This window comes from Narcine bancroftii, chromosome 2 (assembly GCF_036971445.1).
Source record: "Narcine bancroftii isolate sNarBan1 chromosome 2, sNarBan1.hap1, whole genome shotgun sequence".
NCBI lineage: Eukaryota > Metazoa > Chordata > Chondrichthyes > Torpediniformes > Narcinidae > Narcine > Narcine bancroftii.
Window position 1 is genome coordinate 196468702 of NC_091470.1, and position 12650 is coordinate 196481351.

Consider the following 12650-nt stretch of genomic DNA (forward strand, 5'->3'; position numbering starts at 1 on the left):
TTTACCACATTATCATCCTGATCATTGATAATGATGACAAACAACAATGGCCCCAGTACCGATCCCTGAGGCCCACCACAAGTCACAGGCCTCCAGTCTGAGAAGTAGTTATCCACCACCACTCTCTGGCTTCTCTTGTCTAGCCATCGTCGAATCCATGAATACCGAGCGTCTGGACCTTCCTGACTAACCTTCCATATGGGACCTTGTCAAAGACCTTACTAAAGCCCACATAGACAACATCCACAGCCTTTCCTTCATCAGCTTTCCTGGTGACCTCCTTGAAAAGGGGTGGAAGGGAAGTGGGTGGGGAGCTAGAGAAAGGAAGGTGTGGGTGACAGGCAGGAGAGGGGAAAGAGAAGGGGGGAGCCTAGGAGATTGAGGGGGAGGGAGTTGAGGAAATGAGGGATGAGGTGACTGGAACTTCATGTTTCTTGGAGACAACTAAGACAAAATCTGAGGTAATGTTCCACTGATTTAAATCTTTAATTTTATTTACAACACAGTAGAAGCCAATTCTGGCCACTGAGGCCCATGACTCCCAATTACACCAAATTAACCTTCAACCACCACACCCCACCATACACTTTGAAGGGTGGGAGAAAACCCACACAAGGAGGATATACAGACAATGCAGGATTCGAAGCCCGTTCACTGGTGCTGCAATAGCGTAGTGCTGAACATGCTGCCCAACCTAAAGGCGAGGAATCACTAGGAGTTTCCACTCCAGAAAGTTATGGAAGCCCGTTCACTGGGTGAGGGAGATAATTATCTTAAAGATGAGGGAATCAAAATCTATGGGGAGCTGGAACAGAAGGCAAGATAGATAAGATGTTTGAGGAGATTCAGTCTGTCACCAAAGACACTCGAAAACTCCTACAGCTGGATCGTGGGGAGCATTCTGGCCGGTTGCATCTGCCTGGTATGGAGGCTCCAACTCTCAGGACAAGAGGGTTGTTGACTCGGCCTGAGACATCATGGGCACCAGATTTCACTCCATCGAGGACATCTATATCAGGCGGTGTCTTATAAAAGCAGCCTCTATCCTCAAAGATTCCCCCCACCCCCCTGCTACCCAGAGGTCCAGGAGCCTGAATGATCAATGAACCACAGACACGGCCTCACTTCGACTTTCCGTGCACTATTTTTATTTATTGTGTAAGAATCTTTGCCCTGCGATGCTGAAATTTGACAATAAATTCTGATTCAGATAGTGGCTGGACAGTCCAAATGGGCTGAACAGCCTACTCTGGCTCCCTTGCCCACCTCAACTGCTTTTCTTTTCATCTCTGCATTGCTTTTGTTTGTCTTCCAATGGGTTCCTTTACCTCTGTTGGATTTCTTACACGTTTCTTTATAGATGTGAATAGGCTCTTCCCCCTAAGGGTAGGTGAGGTAGGAATGAGGGGTCATAAGTTAAGGGTTAGGGGGCAAAAGTTTAGAAGTAACATGAAGGGAAACTTCTTCAGTGAGAGAGGGTTGGTTGAGTGCGGCAGGGTCAATTTTGTCATTTAAGAGGAGGTTGGATGAGTGCATGGATGTGAGGGGATTGGAGGGTTATGGACAGGGTGGTACTAGTGGAGCTCACTTAAAGCGGTGGGACTAGAGGGGCTGAAATGGCCTGTTTCCACACTGCGATTGTTATATGGTTATTCATTGAGGGGTTTCCACAGAGAGAGGCTCTTTAATCTTCAATATAAGTGCTGAGCCTATGAACCCGGAAACCTTTGTGGGACAGACTCGGGGCAATGACCATGAGGGAAGGGTTAATATTCCGCTCTGTTGTGGGCAGAGTGTAAACATTGAACAAAAGGGAGAAGGTTACACGGAAGCAGCTCTGAGCTTGAGCCTGGGTCAAACTGCCACACGACATGTGGTAAGTTAGCTTGAAACTTTTCTTTAATGACTAATGTTCCTGCACATAAAGGGGATCGTTCTGGCTGAGGCACACTTGACCCATTGGCCACTTTTGTGCAAGGTTCTGGTTATTCGCTTGCTTCTTCCACGCAGGCTGGCGTGGTCATTTGCGAAACGTTCACTTCTGCGCCTGTGCACACGCAGATTGTGTGTCTTTTCAGACACACATTATACCTTCACACACACACACACACACACAAACTCACATACACACACACACGCATTCGCGCGCATTCACACACAGACATACACACCCCCACACACCCACACACACACAAATGCACACACAGACTAAGATTATGACAGTTTCATTCTCTCTCCCACAAATTCACAGAGCACACGTAAGCAATCAGATTGCAACATAGATCACTCTTCCACACACAGCGAGGTACGGACAACGTCTACACATAATCACATTATGACACCTCTCACCCACCCCCCCCATCTCTCTCTCTCTCTCTCTCTCTCTCTCTCTCTCTCACGTACACAAACACCCACACAAACCCACACACACAAACACCCACACACACACAACCACACTCACACACACACACATACACACACACCCAAACACAAACACCCACACACACAAACACCCACAAACACACTCCCACACACATACACACACGCGTTTGCACGCACACACACACAGACACACACACCCCCACACACACACAAATGCACACACAGACTAAGATTATGACAGTTTCATTCTCTCTCCCACAGATTCACAGAGCTTACGTAAGCAATCAGATTGCAACATAGATCACTCTTCCACACACAGCGAGGTACGGGCAAAGTCTACACATTATGACACCTCTCACCAAACCCCCCTCCCCTCACTCTATCTCTCTCTCTCTCTCTCTCTCTCTCACTCTCTCTCGCACACAAACACACACACAAACACCCACACACACACAAACACCCACACACACACCCACACACACACACACACACACACACACAAACACACACACACACACACACCCACACACACAAACACCCACACACACCCACACACACAAACACTCACACACACACCCCCACTCACTCACACACACACATACAAACACACAAACACACACACAAACACCCACACACACCCACACACACACTCACACAAACACCCACACACTCACCCACACTCACACACACACCCACGCTAACACACACCCACCCACACACATACAAACACCCACACATACAAACACCCACACACACGCAAACACCCACACACACACGCCCACACACACAAACACCCCCACACACACAAACATACACACACCACACAAACACCCACACACACAAACACACACAAACACACACACAACCACACACACAAACACACACACACCCACACACACATTCAAACACACACACAAACACCCACACATACACAAACACCCACACACACACAAACATTCACACACACAGACACCCACACACTCACCCACACTCACACACACACATTCACACACCCACCCACACGCACAAACACAAACACCCACACACACCCACACACACACAAACTTATGCACAAACACCCACACACAAACACCCACACACACATACACACACACCCACACACACACAAACACCCACACACACAAACACACACAACCACACACACAAACACACACACACACAAACACACACACACACAAACACCCACACACTCACCCACACTCACACACACACATTCACACACCCACCCACACACACAAACACAAACACCCACACACACCCACACACACACAAACTCATGCACAAACACCCACACACAAACACCCACACACATACACACACACACCCACACACACACAAACACCCACACACACACACAAACACCCACACAAACACACGCACAAACACCCACCCACACACAAACACCCACAAACACACCCACACACACACATACACACATACACACACACACCCACACAAACAAACATCCACACACACACTCACAGAAACACCCCCCACACACACCCACACACAAACACCCACACACACACCCACACCCACACACACACACACACACACAAACACCCACACACACCCACACACACAAAACCCACACACACACATACAAACACCCACACACACACAAACATCCTCATACACACCCACCCACACACACACACACACACACACACACACACACACACACACACACTCCCCACAATGGACTAGCTATAGAACATAGGAGACAGAAATCTCCAACACAGTACAGATGTTGCCCCCTAATAACCCACTCGAACAACTGCCTAGAATTTTCTAACTGCTCAATCCTCCTTTTTTCTCAATTCCATGAACTATAGTCCATAGTCTCGTTAAAGATCCCATTGTCCCCGCCTCCTCCATCGTTGCCTGAAGCAAATTCCATGCGCCCACCCCTCTCTGTGTCAAGAAATTACATCCCCCTGTACCTACTGCCACCCCCTCCTGTCGGCTGTTTCATCCACTGGGGATAAAGCCTCTGGCCGTCCACGTGATCGATGCCTCTCACCACCTTGTGAACCACTATCAGGTCACCCCCTTACCCTCCGTCAAAAAGACCAAGTTCACTCAACCTATCCTCAAAAGGCGAGCTCTTGAATCCAGGAAACATCCTTGTGAATCTCCTCTGCACTCTCTCTATTGCCACCACCTGTGTTCCTAGGCCTGAAATTCCCAAACCAGGCTACCCAGGGAGAAGGTTGACAGATATGCCAAATCTCTTAAGACCACTTGGGTTTGCCTAACGGTGGGGGAGGGGGGGGGGCGTCAACAGGAGTAGGATCAGTCGTTAGAACTATTGGATATCTGACAGAGATTCTGCATTGCTTTGCCCCAGGGCATCCATATTCTTCTCCCTGCTCACCGTATCATCTACAACACTCCTCAAGCAGCCCTTTGGTGAGTTCTCGTCGCCCAACTACCCTCTGGGATATCCGGCCCTCGTCAATCAAACCTGGGACATTTCTGCCCCACGGGGTTACATCATCAAACTCTACATACCCTACCTGGATGTCCAGTCCTCTGAAGGATGTCAATCAAGTTACATTCAGGTGAGACGATATCAACCGAGCTGCTCGTTGTCACATGCATCAAGAGGCAAGGTTAAAGCTTTTGTTTTATGTGCTATCCAGGAATGGCAACCCATGCTAATACATACCAGGTGTTACAGTCACAGGGTGCAGGGTGGAGTGTTACAGTCACAAGGTGCAGGGTGGGGTGCTACAGTCACAGGGTGCAGGGCGCGGTGTTACAGGGTGCAGGGTGGGGTGTTACAGTCACAGAGTGCATGGTGGGGTGTTACAGTCACAGGGTGCAGGGCACAGTGTTACAGCCACAGAGTGCAGGGTGTGGTGTTACAGTCACAGAGTGTAGGGCGCAGGGTTACAGAGACTGGGTATACAGGGAAATCTGCCGAGTAGCGTCCCCTTGCCCAGCAGTCCATTCCGCTCCCCCCCACCCTCAAGCAGTGACTTGACCTACCCTCCCGTATTTTCCCACAGGTCTTGTCAGACGGCAGCCAGATGGCCAGGCTTTGTGGCCAGCGCAAGGGAGCGCGAGGTAACACAGCGCTCTTTGAGTTCTACTCCACCTCCAACTCCATGAGGGTCTCATTCCGAGCCAACACAACAGGAGGAGGGTCGTTCTCTGGATTCCTGGCCCTCTACTCAAGGGTGGGTAAGTTGTCCTGCTACAACTCCCCTCTACCCACCCCCAGCATGAGTTGCATTGGGTGCCTGGGAACGGGCAGCCAGATGCTACTGTGGTGATGAAGAAAGTTGCAGATAGAAGGAGTTGAGGGTTGGGGTCTGTGTCCATTGAACGGAGATTCACTGTATATACTCGTGTACAAGTCGATCTCATGTGTAAGACGATCCCCCCCCCCCCCTATTTTTGGCTGTAAATTCTGGAGTTTTCCGTGCATCTCATGTGAAAGTCGTCTCTCAGCTAGGCCCCGGCTGCCTGCCCATCGGCGCTTCCGACGTCTTCATCCTGTTCAAGTTTATATTTCAGATTCACTGTCAGAGTACATACGTGATGGAATGATAGTGATCATGTTTGCATGGCTACTAGCAATGTCTTAAGGATGATAGGTCCGGTTTGATGATACTTGGCTGCCAGCAGGGACCTCACACAGACGGGGAGGCCGCGGTATGAGAGATCTGTAATGGAGTTTGGCAAGCCTCAAGGTTGCTGCTTACAACAATTTTAAAGAACCTTTTCCTTCATCCACGTGTTGTCTAAGATGAAACACACGCCATCACCTGAGATTCTTTTTCCTGTGGGCCAGGTAGAATTACCACTTACTGGTCGTGCAAAAAAAACTGTGCACAACATACACATGTAAACAAAAAAAGAACTGCAAACAAACTGTGCAACACAGAGAGAATAAAATCTATAAAGTGCACAAGCCCGTAAACGAGTCCCCGACTGAGTTTGTCATTGGGGAGGGGGAGCAGCTGTTCCTGAACCTGGTGGGTGCGAGTCTTGGGGCACTGACCCCTTTTTCCTGACAGCAGCAGCGAGAACAGAGCAGGAAGATGTAAAGGTTCCATTACTCCATAAGGCAGACAGCAGACAGAGTCACCACTTTGTCCAGCGCCCCTCACTGTACCTGGTGCTCCCAGGCAGTCTCCCCTCCAAGTGCCGACCAGGCCCGAGCCTGTTTTGTTTCAGTGTCCCCATCCCAGGCTTGGATGCAACCGGTCAGCGTACTTTCCACCTCCCATCTGCGCAAATGTGCCAGGGCTCGTGATACGACGGACCGCCGCAAACTCCCTGGGAAGCAGAGGCGCTGACTGTGCGAGACAAGGGGCCTGTTCCTGTGCTGTCTTTTCTTCCCAGATATCAACGAGTGTGAGGTGGGTTCTCCTGAGTGCAGTCACTTCTGTGGCAACACCATCGGTGGATATCGCTGCTATTGTCCAATAGGATTTGAGCTCCAGAGCGACGGCCATATGTGTAAAAGTAAGTCTCAGGTGGGGGGGGGGGGTGTGACCTTGCTTCTGGATCACAGTAACACCAATCAAATGCCCCTTTAACTGAGCAAAAGGCTTTGCATTCATGGTCATTGTCCAAGAAACAATCCCATGATCCCATCCTGAGCACTGACAAATGTCTCTGGATGATGACATTTTGCTTCCTGCAAACTTCAGGATATATTTTATGGATTTTGATCACAAAAATCACCTTAACGTAGGGAAGAGTGGAGAGAAGATTTACTAGGATGTTGCCTGGACTTCACGAACTGAGGTACAGGGAAAGGTTAAACAGGTTCGGACTTCATTCTCTGGAGTGTAGAAGAATGAGGGGAGATTTGATCGACGTATTTAAAATTATGAGGGGGACAGAGTAAATGTAAGGAGGCTTTTTTTCCACTGAGATACAAACCAGAGGCCATGGATTAAGGGGAAAAGTTTAGGAGAACGTGAGAGGGGAACGTCTTCACAAAGAGAGAGATGGGGGTGTGGAACGAGCTGAGGTGGTGAATGTGGGCTCAATTTTAACATTTAAGAAGAATTTGGACAAGTACACGGATGGGAGGGGGTACGGACTGGGTGCAGGTCAGTGGAATGAGGCAAAAAAATGGTTTGGCACAGAGTAGAAGGGCCGAATGGGCCAGTTTCTCTGCTGTAATGTTCTATGGTTCTGTCATGTTCTGTTTCTTTAAGATATAACTTTTTTTGTGATTTCCTGTCAGATTTTAAGTATATTGGTCACAAAGTAAGCTGTTCTGGTCAGTCCTAGTAGCCTGGGCATGTACTCAGTGGAGGTGTTATGCAAATGTTGGACATGCTTAGTCAGGATAGATGCAGACAAGCTATAAAATCAACTCACATATACAGATGCCGTGCGTTACATTGATATAGATCGAAAACATGTTGATGCCCATGTTCTTCAGGCAATAGCAGAGAGAATGTACTGAACAATAGCATTTATTGTCTTCAGGGGGATTAAATGCAGCAGAAATGTCTCGTATATGTCGCAACAGCTGTGATACATTCTGTCACATTTGTGGCAAGTTTACTGTTAAGGCTCAAAGACGCAGCGTTACTGCACTTATTAAGAAGGACTATGAGCGCTATCTCGGCTATAAAATTGGTAACCAAGACAAACCCTGGGCTGCTCACATTTATTGCGCAGCATGTGCAGTCAACCTGAGAGCTTGGCTCAGCATCATTATGTAATTAAATGTGCTAAATTCAATAAAAATCAATTTAATGTCTCTCCAACTTCCTACATGATGCAGCAAATTTGAAATTATCTTTGTGTTAAGCTTGAGATTGTCTATCATAATCCCCAATTTTTTTTTTCAGGAAGCAAACCTTTTGAAAAAATTTTGTCCAGTGATACAGCTCAGGTTTCAACACCCTCAATACGGGTCAGCAAACTTCAAATTCTGGGCCTGTGTGCATGTCCCCTCTACAACCGGATCCTGGACACCAGTCTCACACACACACACACACACACACACACACACACACACACACACACACATACACACACGAACACACACACAAACACACACACGAACACACTCTCACACACAAACACACAAACTCACATATACAGTCACACACACCAACTCACATGTGTACACATTCACTAACATACACACAAACACTCACACACATGTACACATACTAGCACACATGTACACATACACTCACACACACATATATATCCACACATGGGACACATTCACTCATACACGTGCACACACATATGCATACATAAACACACACACACACACAAATATACACATGCGCACACAGACAGAAACATGTAAGCACACACACATTAATAAACTCACTCAAACATACACACATGTATATGTTTGTACATGCACACACACAAACACATACACATACAGAATGCGCACACACAAGCACACATGTGCACATACACACACTCACACAAGTGTGCATGCACACACAACACACAAACACACACACAAACACACACACACACACAGCAGACAAACTGGCACCTGGGTCATGGGAGGGGAGGTGTGTGGGAGACACAGCATCACTACCTTTCCCCCCATCCCACACCTGTTGACTTCCCTGCAGTGCGTAAGCACCGCGAGGGTTGGGTGGTCAATCCGTCCCTGGTGCCCCCCGGATTGGAGCTCCTGGTGTGGAGCTGATGAAGTGCCACCCTATCAGAGGAATGGATAACCTATGGTGACCTTCCCTCCACACTGAGGTGGGTATGGAGGGGGAGAAGGGAAAATGGATTCCGGTCAACAAGGGTCCTGAGGCCAAGAAGTGATTGGTTCGTGTGACATTGCAGTTGGTGGAATGGCACTATGCGGCCTTTCAGAGGGGGTCGGAGCTGAAGGGTATTTTGCAGTGAGAGATTTGGGAATGTAACTGCCCCTCTTGTTACACAGACACGGGTGCAATGTGCTCCAGACCCCATGCCTCCAACAGTGTTCTGATGCCCCTGTGGTCCGAGTTCCATGTCAGGGACAGGGTAAAGGTGGTGTGTACTCCTGGGCATGAGATAGTCCAGGTGAGAACTGGGCAAATGCCCTCTCCTCCATTCCCCCGTGGTTTACCCTCCCCCTCTCCCACTCACTCGGCCTCCTTCCCACTTCCCCACTCACGCTCATCTCCACTCCTACTCCCTCTCCACCCACACACTTCCATTTAGCCAGCCAGTCCCCCACCCATTCCCTCGCCATCTCTCCCACTCCCTCACCCACTCCCCCTCCCACTCCCTCGCCTCTCAACCACTCCCCCTCCCAGTCCACCTCCAACTCCCTCACCCAGTCACCCGCCCAATCCCTCGCCCTCTCTCCCACTCAACCTCCCACTCCCTCACCCACCCCTTCCCACTCCCTCACCTCTTTCCCACTCCCCCCCATTCTCCCCCACTCCCTCACCCAGTCCCCGGCTCACTCCCTCGCCCTCTCTCCCACTCCACCCCACACCCTCACCCACATCCCCTCACACTCCCTCGCCTGTCTCCCACTTCCCCTTCCCACTGCCTCACCCTCTCTCCCACTCCCTCAACCAGTCCCCCACCCACTCACTCGTCCTCTCTCCCACTCCACCTCCCACTCCCTCATCCACTCTCCCTCCCACTCCCTCACCTGCTTCCCACTGCCCCTTCCAATCACTCGTCCACTCCATCACCCTCGCTCCCACTCCACCCACCCACTCCACCACCCAGTCCCCCTCCCACTCCCCGCATTCCCTCTTCCACACTCACTCACTCACCTTCTCGCCCACTCCCCCCTCCCACTCCCTCATCCTCTCTCCCACTTTCCCCCTCCACTCTCTCACCCTCTCTCCCCCACTCCCCCCACTCCCTCAGCCTCTCACACATTCCCCATCCCACTTCCCATCCCACTCACTCGCCTCTCTTCCACTCCCCCTCCCAATCATTCGACCTCTCTCCCACTCCTCCACCATCCCCCACCCACTCCCTCACCCTCGCTCCCACTCCCTCACAACCTCACCCATTCCCCCTCCCACTCCCTCGCCTCTCTCCCACTCCCCCAACCAGTCCCCCACCCACTCCCTCACCCTGTCTCCCACACCCCCACTCCCTCTCCCATTCTTACTCACCTACCTTCTCTCCCACTTCCCACTCCCTCTCCCACTTTTCCCTCCCAATCCCTCATCCTCTCTCCCACTCCCCTTCCCACTCCATCTCCCACTCCCTCACCCACTCCCCCTCCCACTCCCTCACCTGTCTCTCACTCCACCTCCCACTCCCTCACCCACTCCCCCTCCCACTCCATGGCCTCTCTCCCACTCCCCCCTCCCACTCCCCCTCACAGTCCCCTTCCCATTCCCTCACCCTCTCTCCCACACTCCCAGACTCACTCCCCCCTCCCAATCACTCGCCTCTCTCCCCTCCTCCCTCTCAATCACTCGACCTCTCTCCCACTCCCCCTCCCACTCCCCTACCCAGTCCACCACCCACTCCCTTGCTCTTCTCTCCCACTCCACCTCCCACTCCCTCACCCACTCCCTCGCCTCTCTCACTCCACCTCCCACTCCCTCACCCACTCCCCCTCCCACTCCGTGGCCTCTCTCCCACTCCTCCCTCCCACTCCCCCACCCAGTCCCCCTCCCATTCCCTCACCCTCTCTCCCACACTCCCTCACTCACTGGTGGGGTGGTGTGGAGGGAAGCGGGGAGAGGGGTGGGGGTTGGAGTTGGGTGGTACGGAGGAAGATGGGGAGGGGGTGAGGATTGGTGGTGGGTGGTGTGGAGAGAGACAGGGAGAGGGGTGGGGTTTGGAGGTGGGTGCTGTGGAGAGAGACAGGGAGAGGGGTTGGTGTTGGAGGTGGGTTGTACTTAGGGAGACAGGGAGGGGGGTGGGGGTTGGAGGTTAGTGGTGTGGAGGGTGGCAGGGAGGGGGGTGGGGTTTGGAGTTGGGTGGTGTGGAGAGAGACGGAGAGGGGTGGGTGTTGATGGTGGGTGGTGTGGAGGGAGGCAGGGAGAGGGGTGGGGATTTGAGTTGGGTGGTACAGAGGGAGACAGGGAGGGGGTGGGGGTTGGTGGTGAGTGATGTGGAGAGAGACAGGGTGAGTGTTGGAGGTGGGTGGTATGGAGGAGGAGACAGGCAGAGGGGTGGGTGTTGGAGGTGGGAGGTGTGGAGAGAGTCAGGGAGAGGGGTGGGTGTTGAAGGATGGTGGTGCGAAGGGAGACGGAGAAAGAGGTGGAGGTTGGAGGTGGGTGGTGTGGAGGGAGACGGAAAAAGTGGTGGGTGTTGTAGTTGGGTGGTGTGGAGGGATAAAGGGAGAGGGGTGGGTGTTGGAGGTGGGTGGTGCGGAGGGATATGGAGAATGGGGTGGATGTTGGAGGTGGGTGGTACGGAGGGAGACAGGAGAGGGGTGGGTGTTGGAGGTGGGTGGTGCAGTGGAAGGCGGGCAGAGGGATGGTGGTTGGAGTTGGGTTGTACGGAAGGAGATGGGGAGAGCAGTGGCGTTTTGTGGTGGGTGGTGTGGATAGAGACAGGGAGAGGGGTGAGTGTTGGAGGTGGGTGGTGCAGAGGGAGTCAGGGAGAGTGTTGGAGGTTGGAGTTGGGTGGTATGGAGGAAGATGCGGAGGGGGCGGGGTTTGGTGGTAGGTGGTGTGGAGAGAGACAGGGAGAGGGGTGGGTGTTGGAGGTGGGTGGCACAGAGGGAGACAGGGAGGGGGTTGGAGGTTGGAGGTGCATGGTGTGGAGGGAGGCGGGGAGGGTGGTTGGGGATGGAGCTGGGTGGTGTGGAGTGAGACAGAGAGAGGGGTGGGTGTTGGAGGTGGGTAGTGCGGAGGAAGACAGGGAGACAGATGGGTGTTGGTGGTGGGTGGTGTGGAGAAAGACAGGGAGCGGGGTGGGTGTTGGAGGTGGGTGGTGCAGATGGAGACAGGGAGAGGGGTAGCGGTTAGAGTTGGGTGGCTTGGAGGGAGATGGGGAGGGGGATGGGGTTTGGTGATGAGTGGTGTGGAGAGAGAGACAGGGAGAAGGGTGGGTGTTGGAGAAGGGTGGTGGAGAGGGAGGCAGGGAGAGGGGTGGGGGTTGGAGTTGGGTGGTGTGGAGGGAGACAGAGAAAGGGGTGGGGGTTGGAGGTGGGTGGTGTGGAGCGAGACAGAGAAAGGGGTGGGTGTTGGAGGTGGGTCGTGCGGTGGGAGTCAGGGAGAGGGGTGGGTGTTGGAGTTGGGTGGTGCGGATGGAGATGGGGAGGTGTGTGGGGTTTGGTGGTGGGTGGTGTAGAGAGAGACAGGGAGAGG

The 12650-nt window shown here is 52.2% G+C and overlaps 1 protein-coding gene across 1 annotated transcript in view; it reads left to right on the forward strand.

The window, feature by feature from the left end:
• Window positions 1–1786: 1786 nt before the first annotated feature.
• LOC138753050 (uncharacterized) overlaps window positions 1787–12650 on the forward strand; it is a 40721-nt gene continuing 29857 nt past the window's right edge. The window contains exons 1-5 of the mRNA XM_069915642.1: window positions 1787–1876; window positions 4754–4967; window positions 5418–5592; window positions 6760–6882; window positions 9311–9432. Coding sequence (XP_069771743.1) covers window positions 1872–1876; window positions 4754–4967; window positions 5418–5592; window positions 6760–6882; window positions 9311–9432 — 639 coding nt within the window. The 5' untranslated portion in view covers window positions 1787–1871. The remainder of the gene's footprint in view (window positions 1877–4753; window positions 4968–5417; window positions 5593–6759; window positions 6883–9310; window positions 9433–12650) is intronic.